Source organism: Nelumbo lutea, chromosome 2 (assembly GCF_056320005.1).
Source record: "Nelumbo lutea isolate HS-2025 chromosome 2, American lotus-T2T, whole genome shotgun sequence".
NCBI lineage: Eukaryota > Viridiplantae > Streptophyta > Magnoliopsida > Proteales > Nelumbonaceae > Nelumbo > Nelumbo lutea.
The window spans coordinates 41,668,342-41,685,122 of NC_142685.1; the positions used below are offsets into that span (position 1 = coordinate 41,668,342).

A 16,781-nucleotide genomic window follows, 5' to 3' on the forward strand; every position below is an offset into this window, starting at 1 on the left:
TGTTTCTTTGCAATTCGTTCTTTTTGTTCCCCACTTCTAAGCTGCCAAATCCCTTGCCAATTTCCTTACACTTCTAATTATTCTTCCTTGAACTTCTATACCGACTTCTTCTAAAGTGCTTGATACCTTTTTTGCACAAGGGGTAAAGCAATGGTTGTTAGTCGTTCATCCTCACAAAACATCTCTTCATAAAATCCTTCTCCTTCTCTGATATCTCCTCAAACATCAAGGGGGGCGTTCTTTTTTTTTTTGGATTTTGAGAGAAGGGAAAGTTGGTCAATAGGATTCTTGATTCCCATTGACCATGAAACCCATGTTCTTTTTTCAAATTTATGTGGGGACCAGGGAAAGTTTATTTTCCTGGGTATCACTTACCTAGGTCACCTCCTAGGTGGGTAAATAACTTCCCACCTTGGGGGAAGTCACTAACACTTGAATGGGACAAAAATGCCCCTTTTAATAATGAATTATTATGGTTAAAATGGTCATTGTCTTATTTAGCTAAGAATAAAAGAACATGGGTAAATGCACTTACTAAGGTAATGAAACAATTACTAGAGTAAGTGCATTTACCCAGGTAAGTAACTTACCGAAAAGCAAATAGGGCATTGAAATAACCCATTTTAACTTAACAAAAACCTCCTTTAATGATCATCTCAGTAATTTTACATATAAATTTACTAAAATATGTGTTTTTATTGAGTTAAAATGGGATTACTTCAATAATTTTGTATGTAAAATAATTTATAAAATGGTATAATGGGTATTTGGAAAAAGTTGGTGCATCATTCTAACATTTTTCGTCTGAGATGGTAACAGAAAGGAGGTTTTTGTCGAGTTTCTAGAAAGTTTAGGGGATGTTTTTATATTTTACCCTTTTTCAAAATAATGTAGGGTATATTTAAGTAAATTAATGAAAACTCAAGGTACATTTAAGTCTTTTACGCTTTAATATATCCTCAAACATGTGCCACTTAAACCACTGACATAGTCTCATAGCACCATGTATCAAGAACATCTCAGCAGTTATCACATTAACCTCTCTCTTTCTCTCTCTCTACGTCTTTGTTTTGGCAAAGTTCTGTCTCATCCCCATCTTTATGTTCTTCTCCCTTTTTTTAAACCTTTTTAGGGTTTTTTACATGGTTTTTAAAAACAACCCGAAAACATAACCGTTTTGGCCATCGGTTTATGGGTCGACAGTTCAATCATCCGGTTTGAACGGATGGTTTGTCCTAACAACAAAAATAAAAAAAGAAAAAATGGCCAAAAACCGTTGAACGGGTTGACGAGTCAACAGTTCGACCACCCGGGTTAATGGGTTGTTGACCGATTCAATGGTTTTTGGCTAGGGACTGGTATTGGGGTAAAACGGAACCAGTTGCCTAGATGGTTCCCGAGCTAAACGATCCAACCATCCATGTCAATTGCGATTCAAAAACCATGGTTTTTATGCTTTTGGATTTTCACTATTCAAAGGTCTCTTTTGCTGTGGGATTTATTCGAGCATGTGCGGTTTGACAAAGGTTTCTTTTTTTTTTTTTTCATTTTCTGCTTTGTTTTTTTGTATTCTTCTTCTTCAAGATCCTTTAAAACGGTTTAGGGTTTACCACAATTTCATTTCTTCCCTTTTGTTTTTTTCTTTGAGTTTTATTGTGCAATTTTTTTTTTAAATTTTCTTATAAGGCGATATGCTCTGTCTCTTTCTTTGTTTGCATGTGTGTCTAACTCCATCTCAAATCAGAACTTTAGACTCGATTTTCTGATATTTTCCATGGTTTTTCCAATTTGGTGGATTTACCACCATTTTTTTATTGTGTTTAAAGTCACATTGGATTTATCATTCTTTCAAGGCTTTGAAATCCCTCGCAATGTCCACCCTTCCCATGATTATGACTACAAAATTATTTTGTCTAATTATTGACATCTAGAAAAAACAACCCGGAAAAACAAAACCGTTATGGCCACCAGTTTCCAGGTCGATGGTTTAGCTACCCAATTCGAACGAACGACCTATTTTGACAACAAAAATAAAAAAATAAAAATAATTAAAAATAAAATGGCCAAAAACTACTTAACGGGTTAAACAGGTCGACCATCCGGATCAACGGGTTGTTGGCCGATTCAATGATTTTTTGCCATGAACGGGGTTTGGGGTAAAATAGAACCGGTTGACTAGATGGTTCCCAGGCTAAATGGTCCTATCAGCTAGGAGTTTTTGATGTAAAACAAATGACAACTATATATAAAATAGAACTCAAAACTATCAGTGTATGATCGTGTTTTTTTACATGCGATGCGATGCTTTATTGAAACAATATTTAAAAACTAAGCACATAATAATCTCTTTTAAGTCGAATTTCAGAATTAATTACTTATAATTACAATTTTCTTATTAAGAAATGTACCAAATATCAATGTTATTCATCAAATATGTTCCCGGTGGATGTTGGTGCGCTAAGAGCAAATCCCAATTCTCACTGACATCTTAATAATGAAGTTCACAAAATGCTCGATATTATAAGCCCGGATCTGCTGCTTGGACGTTGTATGTAAAATGCTACAAATTCAATCACGAGTGGACACGCCAGTATTCATTTGTAGCTCCATGTGTTCGGAACAATGACGTGCTCAATCGTCATTGGTTACGTACCCATCTACACACAGTGTGCGAGCAGCAGATCTCGAGTGCGCTATAATAGGTAGGGGAGTGCCCGAACCGAAATACATGGCGAAGGGCCGAAGACTGAAACTGCCAAAACGTTCAAAAGATACCGGGATACCCAGATGCTGACCCTTTCTCTCTCTCTTTCTCTCTCTCTCTCTCTCTCTCTCTCCGATGGTCGAAGAAGGAGATGCAACTCCTCTCCCATCTATCATACAATCTCCTTCTCTCCCTTTGTGTCATCTCAGTCGTCTTCCTCTGCAGCAAATAATAAATCAATCAACAGACACGCTGATCATCAAACATTATTCAGCGGCCATATAGATACAACGCACTCTATCTCTCTAAAATTGCCAAAGTTACAAGAATAAGGGACGACGATGTCGTGGTTTAGATCCGCAGTGACCAAAGTTATGGTGGCCAGAGGCAAGAACAGCCTCAGTCACACCGTCAGGAGCTACGCTGACTCCGTCGTCCAACAAGCCGGTCATGCCGTTGCCGAGGGTTCCAAGCTTCCGCAGGATCGCATTGTAATTTCTTATATTCTCTAAGTGTACTCTTTTGCTTCTCATTCCATTTTATTTTTGCTCCATTACTCATTTCTCTTGGTTTGATTTGTTAATTATTATATTTCCGAAGTCGCTACGTTCAATATTATTTTGATAGTTCGTTGGATGTGCATGCGGAAGTCAGCTTCACTTATTCTATTTCGTGCTGTTAGTTTTCAATGTCTTTCGTTATTTAATGTCTCATATTATAATTTCTTCATGATACTTCTTACATTTTTACTTTAAATTATCATCATCGTCATCATCGTTTTTTTTTTGAATGCATTAATTATCACCATTTTTTTTAAACGTAAATTATTTCTCCAAGGTTCATTAATTCCACCCCCTTCATTTCATACTTTTAAAGCAAGTGGATGATATTCCTAGTATCTTTGTTCAATTTAATTCTGAAGACAAATGCTGCAGAACACCAAAAAGAAAAATGTTCTTAACCTCAACATCCACATCATGAATAATGCTGACATCACTATAAGAAAATACCTTTCCGACTCGGTTATAGCAAGCTCACAAGGGATGAAGTGACTGAATTGAATGACTTGTATCTTTGTCTTTCAGTGGATAAGATAATTATATGATAAAATATTTGCAGCTATAATAACCAACCCAACTCCAGCTTCAGCCATTAAGGAACTCACAACCTTTTTAATAACTTACCAAATGTCAAAGCAAGTCATTTGATTCAACCAATTCAGATGTTATCAAATAGCCCCTAAGACTTCTCTAATTTCATTAAGGTAGTATACTTTGACCACTTCCCAACATGGACTCCACTGAATCCTGTTAGTTGAGTCTTCCTCAATGGCAAATGAAGTGATTGTACTGCTATTTCGAAATCCTAGCACTGGTAAGGGGAGAAAATCTATATTACCTGGATATGGCCAGGACATGGTATTGGGTATGTAATTCAAACTAAAAATTGAAGTAACGACACTCTTGTACACTGGATATCCTAGAAGCAAATTATATAGCTGCATCATCCTGACACAACATTAATGTCACCAGCTCTTTAGGTAAGGGATAAATTGATGGATGCAAATAATACAGCTGCATCATAGGAGCAAATTGAATCCCACCTTAGTACCATGATGCTTATAAATGGATACAGAAAGGGTAATTAGGCCCTCAGGTATTCGAGGGTCACTAGAAACTTTTATGGCCATGTCAAAGATATTTTCTTGGGTCTAATTGGATATGGAAAATTATATGAGAGCAGAAATGGTAGCACTCCTGCATGGTTTAAGATTAAGCAGATCACTGAATATCACTGCATTGAATATAGAAGGGAATTCAAGGGTAAGGGTGGGCTGGATGAGGAATGAAAGTATGGGAGCCTGGAACTATAGAAGCATCATAAAAGAGATCAAAGTAATGACGATAAACTTAAACATCACATATTCATGGGTTCACAGATCAGAAAATGGCCTTGCTGAAGCCTTGGTCAAGGTGGGAATTAATAGGCATCAGCTTTTTTTGGGGGCTATGTTATAATGTACAATCAAGAATTTGGACATACCATGGAGCCTGTGTAAAAAGTAAAGAAAAAGGGTCTTGTGACAGCATTCATCACTTTGGTCTGCTTAGCAGTACGTACTGACCAGTAAAAAAAAAGTAGTTACATGATAAGCATTGTGACATTGCTTTTGAATCACATAACTTATTGGAAAAACATAGCATATAGTTGCATACTTGGTAAAATCTCTTGCTGATCTATTGAGCTAGGATTTTTTTTTTTTGGTATCTTTTTCTTTTCCTTTTCACATAACTATCTTATTATAATTAAAATGTTATGCATTATATATATATCTCAATTTTTGTGATTGTCTGAAATTCAAATTAATCACTTCCCTTTCTTAATCAGTGTTTTTGCACAATCTATGTTCTATAAATCACTATAATCTTTTGTTGGTTAATTTCTTTTGTGCTATGCCCCTTTCAAAATATTCAGGGGGGAAGCAATTCGAAAAGCTCTAATGACACCATGAAAAGATTGGAAGAGGTTGCTGTTTCTTGTAGGGGGCTAGAAAGAACTCAATTATTGAGAAGGTGGTTGATTCAATTGAAAGAAACTGAAAAGTTGTCTGGGAGTTCTATTGATGATAAAGAAAAGGTTCTTGACCAACATCATGCTTCTGATGTGTCCAAAGAGTCACCAGCAAATCCTTCTTTGGTGAGTGAACTGTTTTGTTATTCAAATTTCTGGCCACATTTTAAATTTCTACAACCAAGTGATTTTCCTATAAGATTGCAAAACTTTGTTCTAGGGGCCATTGCTTGGTGTAATGGTAAAATCACAGGCTAACAAACATGAGAATGTGATTCAAATTTGAGAGTGCCCACTTTGTGCCAAAAAATGCCAAAGGTTAGGCCTGTATCCAATGCACTCCTCCCAAGACCCCGAAAGTGGCTGGGGCCAACATTGGGTAATGGCCATTTTTCTATCTACAAACTTTTTTTTTTTTCACTGCATTCATACTTCATTTACATTATGAAGTGCACAACTATTTACCTATTAAGGATTAACACTCTCAGCAATTTATTCTAAGAAATCAATCAGAGTATGAGTGTCTTTGTCTAAGTGCATAAAGTGCGGAGTAGAAGTATGCTTGAACTTAATTCCAGCTAAGGTATAAAAGTTCCTTTGGATAATTAAACCCTTGGTCATGGGTCTAATAGCAATATAAGGGCTTCTTGAGGCAACAATTTGAAGGCTACTTGGGCCGGAATTGACCCACTTCATCATTTATTATTGGAAGCTTTTTATGTGGAAATCACATTTCATGATGTTCTATGACTTTCGTAATGGTTCTTCTCATGCTTTGTTCATGCAGTAGTGCAGTTGTTCTAAACTGCTTTGATATGCAATAAGTTACTTCTGTTAAAACTTAAAATAAGCAACAGTAGTTCAGCCTATTGCTTACTAAGGTTTATGCAAACTGGTTCTCTATTTTGTCCTAGAAGATGGTGAACTTAAGAGGAGGGCTAGTAGAAGTTCAGACTTTGTAGTTGTGCTTCTTTTTTTGCTCGGCCTTTTAGTTGTGTCTCACTTTGAAAAATTATAGTTATTGTGATATTATTTCATTTTGAGGGGCACAAAATGCTCAAATGCTAATCAGAGTTAAGGTTTTATATGAAACTATTAAGTTTTGCATTGTTGTCTGCATTTTTAACAGATTAGTTAGTTGTTCTAAATTCATCAATAATTTTCTTTGGTCCACAATGAGGTGTCTCCCTTGTTGATGAAGCAAATTTTAATGGATATCATCTAGTAAAATTCATCTTGTTATAACACTTCGTACTTCAAGAGGAATCATATGATGTTGACCACCTTGCATTCTTTTCCGGTTCGGCATAACTCTAATCTTTTTATACTTGGACAAGATTTAAACTGGGTCTTCCACATCCTGACTGAACTTTTAGAAGGTCCAGATTGAGATAGTGCTGCCACAAGGACCAATGGTTCCACATAGCCAATTTTATTTATTTTTATATTCTTTAGTACTTTATTGAATGAGATATTTTCTCAGATAATAATATAAATTTTTTTCCTTGTCTTGGACATAAAGCAAAATTTTCTGTTTTTGAGTAATTTGTATTTTATATGGTGTGTATGATTTGTATGTTAATGTCTATGTTGGTTAGAATGGGTCTGAAGTTTAAAAGAATTATTATGAATGCTTTTCATTCTTTTGTTTTGGTTTCTCATCTTATGTGCTCTTTACTTGTGTATAGGTTCTGTATTATGACTCTGATTTGGGGAGTGAGCCAATGAATTTCCGTGATGTGTTCCTTCACAGTCGAGCTTTAGAAGGCATAACATTGTCCATGGTGAGTTAAATAAGTTTTATCTATCTGTTCATTTGATGGATGAATTTTAGTGCTCTATTACTGTGTGTGCTTTGACTTTTACCATGTATATTTTTAAAAGACGGATTTGCAGAATTTATATGCTGTATGTCAATGAGGTTAACAGCCATTGATATGTAAAATTAAAGGAAGAAAGAGTGCTATCTTCTTCTTTTGTTCGCATTGTTGCTACATAACCCCAAGTTTGCTTACCTTGTGAACTTGTTTAGTTTTTGTATATTGTGAAAAACTTGGGAAGGGGGCTCCACACGTAGTTATTTGATTATTCCTTTAAAGATCAATTTCAATAACTTATCCCATCTATTGAATCCATCAATAATGGTTATCACTTCCCACCACAGTGATTGCTGCAAATCGGACATCCCTCTTGGTATGGGAGTTCCAAGAAAACATTGACAGTGTTTTGGTAAGACTTGGCTGACAGCCTGACACAAGGGCTAGGAATTTTCAACTCTTGATGGAGTGTTTTACAAGATCTCAAACTTGAGAACCAATTTGGCCAGAGTTGTATTATGGGTCTTGACTTAGAATGATAGCAAGGAAGAACTGCAAGCAGCCAGCAGCTTGGCAACAAACTTACATATAAAAAAGAAACTTTACAAATCACTTCCCCGCCCTAGAATTCCCCTTAGAAAATTCTGTCCTGTCAGCTCTGTTTTTTATAGGATATCAGCTAGACAATTGAAAATCCTGTACTGCATTTGAAAATTTTGAATTTACTGTTATAGACATTTCATCTTGAGATGGAGAGTTTTCATCTAATTTTGGCATGATTCTAATTATATCTAGAATCAGACTTCTACTTGCTGATCATGGAAATTAACCGCAGGTTGACTCTTTTCTATGACTCAGATTCTTGAAGCACCAAATGAGGAGGAAGCTTCTCTGCTTTTGGAGATATTTTGGTGAGTCTCTTTGCTCTTTTGTATTTGTCTGATTGCTGTTATCTGCTTTTCAATGTCCTTTTGGCTTTTGCAACTTCTCATATAGTTTCTAGGTGGAACTGCAAGACAATATGTTGTTCATTGATTTTTTCTGCACTTGACGTGAAATTCCTTTAGTAGTACATATAAGACAGTTGTTTGATCCACTTTTGCCTTCTTTCACACTTCACAGAATCACAGTACAATAGTGTCTGATGATTAGGTAGCATTAACTTAAGCAAAAACTCAAATATTGGGGGGGATATGGAGGGTAATTTTGATAAAATAAATATAAGATGCTACATGTAAGAATGACAATGGCATCTACTTGAAAAAGGAACCATGAAGATCTCAAAGAGTGCCACTGTCTGATTGCAGAAAAGACGACCAATTTGTGTTGCCAATAAATTGGACCTTGATCCTGATCTGATCCAAAATTCTGATTAGATGGATACCACTCAAAATATATCTGTTTATTTTTCTGGATCAATTCTAGATCCACTGCAATTTGATCTGATCAAGATCTGATCTGATAACTTTTACATTCATAAGTGGGTTTGCAAGTTGGGTCTTCTAGTGGAAGAGTCTAAAGACATAGAAAACCGCAATGTGGCAGTTAATCTGGAGTTTCAAAGGAGCCTCCCTCATCATCCTAGATTCATGGAAAAAGTTTTGGTCTAAAAGATCTTGCAACATGTTTTAGAAATGCTCTATTTCATGGGTTACTTTTGAGTTAGAAAATTGAAAGCTACAGGTTATCATTAGTTGAACAAAACTCCAATCCAAGGTTGGAACAAGGCTGATATGGACTGCAGAATTCAACAAATTGCAAATTAAGAGAGTTCCCTATCTGATGAACCATTTGTTTTGGCCACAGGATTCCTTGATGTGGCTAAAATAGAGTAGATTGAGTAGGAAATCTCCCTACATTATGGGATTCTGAAGCCTTATTCCTATACTTTGTACAATATGTTTCCAAACCAATCCAACAGAAAGCAGTTACAAAGTCCATGAGTAATAAGGAGCTAAAAGACAAATTGTAATTGCTCCAGTCTGGAGTCAGGCTTCACATGAGAAAACCTTGTAACCATATGTGGCCCTTCTGGGTGTTCCATTCTGTGCAAGAAGCACAAGCCATGTGGTAATTGCACCTTGACACAGCATTGGTAAAGCTGGTAAAGCATGGTCTTCGTGTAACTTTTCACATGGTCAGTGGGCTGATCCCTTGGCAAGTCTGTTATCAATTATTTTCTTTTTATTTTATCTTTATTTATTTATTTAGGTATTTTTTCTCTGTATTTAAGAAGCAAAAATTTGCAAGTGGTAAATTGGTAATATGAAAGAGCTTATGTGGTGCCATTTTTTTATAAAATTTCAATAGTAGTGTCATTTTTTTATAAATCCTGAAAGATATAAGACCTGGGATTAATATGAATTTTGTCTAAACTTCTTTATTTATTTTTTATTTTTTCAGCCTCTGCCTTACAGGGGAAAGGGAAGTACACAATGCAATAGTGAGCAGCATACAGGATTTGGAAAAAGTGTTCTCAAACTACCAAGATGAAGTTTTGGTAAATAACTAAGATTTCATTTATAGCCATGGAAAATTTGATAATTCTGCTGATGCTTTATTAAATTTTCCTGGTTCGTTTATCAACATCTTATGCATCTTATTGTCAATGAGATGAGATATTTGATTCAGCAAGTAGTTTTAATGTAAAAGCAGAAAAAATGATGTAGCAGATGAAGATTTGTAAGTTTTTAACATTTAAACACTTTTTTTTTCCTAGGTAAAGCGGGCGGAATTGCTCCAATATGCACAAGGTGCAATTTCAGGGTTGAAAATAAATGCTGATCTTTCAAGGTGGCTAATAAGCTGTCCTTTTTTTGATTGTCATAGGCATTTAATTCTCAAACTTTGTCTTAAGCTCTTCTCCATGTAATAAATCCATGCAAATGCTCACCTTTTCCTTTTGAGCATGTGATGATTGCATTTGGTAGCTTACCTTTTTCTTGGAACTTTTCTGTTGCTGATCATTAAAGTTCTAACCTTGTCAAATTTAATGGAGACAGAATCTTTACATATTGTTTCCTAATTGGTAGCATTACCTCTAAACTTTTCTCTCTGAGTTCGGTTCCCAAAGAAAGTCCATAATGATCTTCTCTAATTACTTAATGAGTGACATTGGAGCCTTAAATACCGAAAAGAAGTAAATAGGCAGATCGGAGAAGGTGGGCCTAATCAGAGTAATACAACCTCTAAGAGAGAGATAGTTTTTCTTCTAGTCTGCAGCTTTTTTCTTAACCTATCTAAAACTGGGTTCTGAAAAGCATTTGACCTAGGTTGCCACCTAAAGGGATGCTTAGATAGTTAAAAGGCCAATTAGATAAAGGACTACTTAGGAGACCTTCCCATTATCTTTACATGTTGGTCTTCCGGTTGGCCCATTTAGGCTCCATAAGAGATGTCATTCTTCAAGAGTAGTGCTTTTAGTTCTTCTATAGGACTGTGCAGTTTTGATTCCTTTAGGTATTGAGTCGGTTACTGTGTATGGGGCACTTTTGGAGTGTTATCAGGTGAAAAAGTGACCTCCAGGGTGGCTGCTGGGGATTTAGATGCATATCTCAAGAGTAATGCTTTTACTTCTCCAGGGGTGCAGAATTTTCATTCCTTTAGGTTGTGTTTGGTGTAGAGAAAATGGTTGACCAGCTTGTGGTCCCCATCTGATCATATGTTTTTTTTCTTGTCTATAGTGCCGTTAGAATACTGTTAGAACCTTTTTTCTGTTGTTTCTAGTGACAGGGGCATTCCTGTCATTGTACCACTTATTGTTGAAGGCCTATTTTTAAATATCATTTGGGCCGGCAGACTAAGCTGGCTGAACCCCTCTTTCTCTTCTATTCTCTCTTCCTCTTCTCCTCTTCTCTTCTCTTCATTTCTGGTTTTCTTTTGCTTACTAATCAGGTCTGAACCTTCTTGGTTTCAGACAACTTGGTATCAGAGCAGGCCTAAACCTGGCTTGGGTTCTCATGTAGGTGTTGTCCATCTGACTACATGAGAGTAGTTCTAGGGCTGGAAGTTTCAGCTTGAGTCGCCTGGTTCTTGGAGGTCATTGGAGATCGAAGAAGGTGCCCAAGGTTCAAATATCTTGGAGAGCTATTTGATGACCAGGAAGAATCGGAGAAAACAGGTTGCTTTCTGATTTAGAGCTTAAATAAGATATTAAGAGTGGTGCCCAGTAATTTCTGGGTTGTTTTTCATATTTTTTGGACTGTTAAGTGTTTGAAATTTCTCTGGAACTAGTACAGCTGTTCGGCTGTTCTCTTAGACTGTTTTAGCCCAGAAATTTCTGGGTTGTTTTTCATACTTTCTGGATTGTTTTTCTATTCTCTTGGACTGTTTTAGGTCTTTTGTACGGACTGTTTTTCTGGGCTGTACTATTTTTGACAGTGTTGGTTTCCTCTACTGCTCACCTTGTATTTGTAAAAAGGCCTCTGAAGTTTTCTTCTTCCTTTGGGTGCTATTTGGGCAGTACCTGGAATTTCTGTTTAGAAAAGGAGTTTGGACAGTGCTGTACTATCCATTCAGTGATTACTCTGTCATTTCAGCATGGAAATGGCCGGAAATGAGAACAAACCAAATGGAGGACTTGTAGGAGCTGTAAACTCTACTTATAACAGTTTATTTCAGATTACTACAGTCAAGTTTGATGGAACAAATATTTGGAATGGGCCCAATCAGCCGTGATGGCCATTGGGGGGAGGGGAAAGATGGGGTATGTGATGGGAGACACAAAGAAACCAACACAGGAGGACCCTTCCCTTGCTAAACGGGTTCAAGAAACTTATTTGGTTATGACTTGGTTATGCAACTCCATGCAGCCTCATGTAAATAGAAACTATCCTTGGGCAAAGACAGCTATGGAGATTTGGGACAATATGAAAGAAACCTATTTTCAGCCCCTTAATGTTGCTAGAGCCTATGAATTGAAAATTGAGGTGAATAATCTTAAACAGGGGGAGAAACCTGTGTCAGTCTATTTCTCCACCTTGAAATCATTGTGGTATGAAATTGATCATCTTGAGACTATTGAGTGGGAGAGACAGAAGGATGTTGCCACATTCAGGAAATTGGTTGAGAAAAATAGTGTTTGAATTCCTGGCTGGGCTAAACTCTGACTATGACATTGTAAGACAACAACTTCTCACTAGAGATAGTGTCTCTTTATCTCAAGCCTACTCTCTGGTACATAGTGAGGAAAGTAGAAGGAAAGTTATGTTATAAATCTCATCTATGGAATCAGCTTTAGCAGCTATAAAACCAAAGACTGGAGGTGATAAGGAGAGGGATGTGTTTTGTGACTACTGTAAGAAGCCAAAACATACTAAGGACATTTGTTGGAAGTTTCATCCTCAACTAATTCCAGAGAGCTCCATCCTCTTCCAACACTAGATCCAGTTCTCTTGATGCATTGGCTGCTGTTAGGGTTGCTTTATCTCACCTGGAGAGTGAAGTTGGCTACTTTGGACAATTTCATTCTACTCTTACCTCTGCTTTTGCTCAATCAGGTACAAGGGCCACTGCCTATCATTCCTCTACCCTAGGTAACACTAGCCATTGTTGGATTATTGATTCAGGTGCATCTGATCATATGACCAGTTTATCTTCATTATTTCACACCTATTGCTTGTCCTCTGGCAGAGACAAGTGTTTATTGCTGATGGCTCTCTTGTCCCTATTTCAGGCAAGGGAGACATCAATGTCTCTGATGCCATTTCCTTATCCTTAGTTCTACACGTTCCTAAACTAAGTACTAATATGCTTTCTATCAGTAGTATCACTAAACACCAGAACTGTTCAATGATCTTTTTCCCCGATCATTGTGTTTTCTAGGACTTGGCTACAAGGAAGGTGATTGTGACTGGTCGTGACCGTGAGACGATTGGGATCTACTTGCTTGAACATCCACCTGGGAAGAGGAAAGAAGATGGGAAGTCTTTTGTGTCATAGTCTGTGAATCAGATTATGCTTTGGCATAATCAATTGGGTCATCTTTCTTTTGGGTCTTTAAAGAGTCTTTTTCCTAATTTGTTTGAGTCAATCCAAGTGTCCAGTTCGAAGTGTGAGAGCTGTGAGTTGGCAAAGCATTGTAGATCACCTTATTCACAAAGTAATAAAAGAAGTTCTGTTCTTTTTGAAATTGTGTATACTGATGTTTGGGGGCCTTATCATATTCCTGCTATGGGTGGGTACAAATACTTTCTATTGTTTGTTGATGACCACTCTGTTTTCATGGGTTTACCTCATGCGCTCTCGGGATGAGGTTCCCACTTTGGCCAGCATTTTTCATCAAATGATCCTGACTCATTTTGGGGTTAAAATAAAAAATCTCAGATCTGATAATGCCAAAGAATATTTTGCAAAACCCTATATTCTTATCTCCTTGAACATGGAGTGATTCATCAGAGCACTTGTCCACATACACCTCAGCAGAATGGTGTAGCTGAGAGGAAAACTAGGCACATCCTTGAAGTTGCAAGCAACATCATGCTAAATACTAATGTTCCTATTCGTTTCTGGGGGGGGGGGGATGCCATTCTTACTGCTGTTTATCTCATTAACAGGATTCCTTCACGAGTCTTGGACATGAAAGCTCCTTTTAACTTGTTGTATCCTAATAATGAGCAATTCTTTGTTCTTCTCAAAACCTTTGGTTGCACTTGTTTTGTCCAAATCCTTGGGCCTGCTTGTTCAAAACTTGATCCTAATGCTGCCAAATGTATTTTCCTAGGGTATGCACAAAATAAAAAAGGGTATTGTTGCTATGAACGTTGTCTCGAGAACCAGATTTGTATCTATGGATGTCACCTTCTTTGAAGATGTCCCCTATTACACTAGGGTTTCACCTCAGGGGGAGAGTAGTGAGCAGGGTGTGTTTGCTCAAGATGTTCCTTTGCCTATTCCTGCAAGTGGAGAGGAGTGAATTGAAGGGAGTTGTCAAAAAATGTAAAGAATTGAGGGTGTTTCACAGAAGATGGTGGCAACAAGTTGGTTCTAGTAATGATCAGTTCAGACCAATTCCTATCTCTTCTGCAGCACCAGATTTAGGTATTGCCTCCTCCTTACCCCCTCCTACTACTGATGACATGCCAACTCCTACTACTGATGACATACCCTTTTCCACTACCTTGCCTTAGCCATCCGCAGATGACCTTGACCTTCCGATTGCAGTACATAAGGGGAAACGTTAATGTACCTCATTCTCTGCCCATTGTATTGCTCATTTCCTTTCTTATGATCACATTTCATCATCATATAAGTCCTTTTTAGCCTCCATTACTGCCATTCCCATTCCTAGAACAGTTCAAGAGGCCCTTGTTGTCCCTGAGTGGAAGGAAGCAATGAAGGATGAGATGGATGCCCTTGTAAAGAATGCTACTTGGGAACTGGTTGATCAACTAAGAGAGAAGAAGCTTGTTGGGTGTAGGTGGATATTCACAGTGAAGTATAATGTTGATGGTACAGTTGAAAGATATAAAGCTAGAATGGTGGCTAAGGGATACGCTTAAACTTATGGTATTGAATACTTGGAGACCTTTGCACCAGTTGCAAAAATGAATACCATCAGGGTTTTACTGTCTCTTGCTGCTAACTTCTCTTGGCCTCTGTTTCAGATGGATGTTAAAAATTTCTAAATGGTGACTTGCAGGAGGAGGTGTATATGGAGTTACCTCCTGGTTTTTATGATGTAGGGATTGATAAGAAAGTTTGCAAGTTGAAGAAAGCTTTGCATGGTCTAAAACAATCTCTAAGGGCATGGTTTGATAGATATAGACTTGCTTTGGAAAGATTTGGCTATGTTCAATCCAAATTTGACCACGTTCTATTCTTTAAGAAGAAAGGTGAGTTGAGGTATTTCCTTGGGATTGAAGTTGCAAGGTCCAAGCATGGCATTTTTGTTTCCTAGAGGAAGTATGTTTTTGATCTCTTGGAAGAGATAGGAAAACTGGGAGCTAAGCTTGCTGATACTCCCATTGAGAAAAATCATAAGATTAATACAGAGCATGGTGAGCCTTTGGAAGATAAAGTATCTATCAATGGCTTGTAGGATGACTTCTCTACCTATGTCTAACTCACCCCGACATTTCTTATGCTGCCAGTGTTGTTAGTCAGTACATGTACTCTCCCAAGACCTCACACCTCCTTGCTGTTGAGAGATTTTTAGCCTATTTGAAGAGATGTCCAGGCCGGGGTATACTTTTTAAAAATAATGGCCATATGAAGATTGAAGTATACACTGATGTAGATTGGGCATGTTGTATTGATGATAGGAGATCTACTTCTGGGTATTGTGCCTTCATTGGAGGAAATTTAGTTTCATGGAGGAGCAAGAAACAAAATGTTGTTGCTCGGTTCAGTGCTGAAGCTGAATACAGGTCTATGGCTAATGGTGTTGCTGAAATATTATGACTGAAGTCTCTCCTTACAGAACTGGGAATTGAGTCTGTAGGACCCTTGATGCTGTATTGTGATAATCAAGCGGCCATTAACATTGCTCACAACCCAATACAGTATGATAGAACCAAACATATTGAAGTTGATAGACATTTCATCGAGAGAAAGTTGCCTCTCAAGAAGTGTGCCTTTCTTGTGTTGCCACTTATATGCAGCTTGCTGATGTGGTGAATGCTTTTGATGACTTTTATCTTTGCATAGAATTCCTTTGGGTATCCTGTAGATCATCCCATGGAAACAAGGTCTATAGATCTTCCTTCTTGGTGTTTTGTCTCTGATTTTGCTTGTTTATGTTTGCAGGTAATTATAGATTTCAAACATAATTGGTTCTTATCGGGCCAGACCTGATTAACCCAATTGATAATTGGTCAATTCTGGGTCTGGTATTATAGACCCTATAGGGTCTAGTTTGGGACTGGGTCTACACAATATTCTTATTGCTTCAGAACGGGTCCACCATGTCCTGAACCAGACCCAACTGATTGACAGCTCTAAATCCAATACAACCAATGGCTTAAATAAGAAAAGATCCAATTATATCAAAGTTACATATAGGCCCATTTTCCTACCATCAGTACATATTAAGTCACCAAAAGTTTATCAACACTACAAATGTACCCCTAAAACCTCCAACAGTATCATTTATTTGGCTAAGATGTCCATTTTCTGTTTGTATTTTATTCCTTTGCTTCTCATAAAATCTTGTATTATTGTAAAAAACTCATCTTCTCCACTATTTTGAGACTTTATTTTCTGGTTACAGAATAGATGCTGAAACCTCAAGCCTGCAACAAAAGTTTGAAGAAAGGAGGGCATCCCGTTTGACTTCAACCGAAGCTCAAGTGAAGGAATCTGAAAAAACAGCTCTTGCAACTCTAGAGGTGAGGTGTATTTCATCAATCCAAATAAATATTACATTCAAGATGACATGGTCTTATCAATCATTTATCAGAAAAAAAAAAAAAGATGACATGGTCTTTATGAGATATAATATTTGGTTTGCTTCCTCATACAGTGTCAAGCACCAATGCTAGGAAGATTTTTGACATAGTTGTGTCTTTAGATTATTTTTTGTGCTCGAGCATAAAATAAAATGTGCTTGGTTTGTAACAGGTTGTCTTGTAGTGGTTGCATTCTGGATGGAAATTGAAGATTTTTTTTGACTGACTCTGAAAATTTCGTGTCAATTATGTTTTCTAGTGTTTCTCCTCCCAAACATCTATTACAAAACTGCAGTCAGGATA

The 16,781-nt window shown here is 37.2% G+C and overlaps 1 protein-coding gene across 8 annotated transcripts in view; it reads left to right on the plus strand.

Moving 5' to 3' along the window:
• Window positions 1-2,728: 2,728 nt before the first annotated feature.
• LOC148870113 (uncharacterized) overlaps window positions 2,729-16,781 on the plus strand; it is a 74,163-nt gene continuing 60,110 nt past the window's right edge. For 6 of the 8 annotated variants that reach the window (XM_088972513.1, XM_088972508.1, XM_088972511.1 and 3 more), the window contains exons 1-7: window positions 2,729-3,195; window positions 5,180-5,401; window positions 6,964-7,059; window positions 7,951-8,003; window positions 9,496-9,592; window positions 9,812-9,885; window positions 16,301-16,418. In XM_088972513.1, coding sequence (XP_088828639.1) covers window positions 3,046-3,195; window positions 5,180-5,401; window positions 6,964-7,059; window positions 7,951-8,003; window positions 9,496-9,592; window positions 9,812-9,885; window positions 16,301-16,418 — 810 coding nt within the window. In that variant the 5' untranslated portion in view covers window positions 2,729-3,045. Of the gene's footprint in view, window positions 3,196-5,179; window positions 5,402-6,963; window positions 7,060-7,927; window positions 8,004-9,495; window positions 9,593-9,811; window positions 9,886-16,300; window positions 16,419-16,781 lie in introns of all 8 variants that reach the window. The other 2 variants (XM_088972515.1, XM_088972516.1) reach the window with 1 other exon arrangement.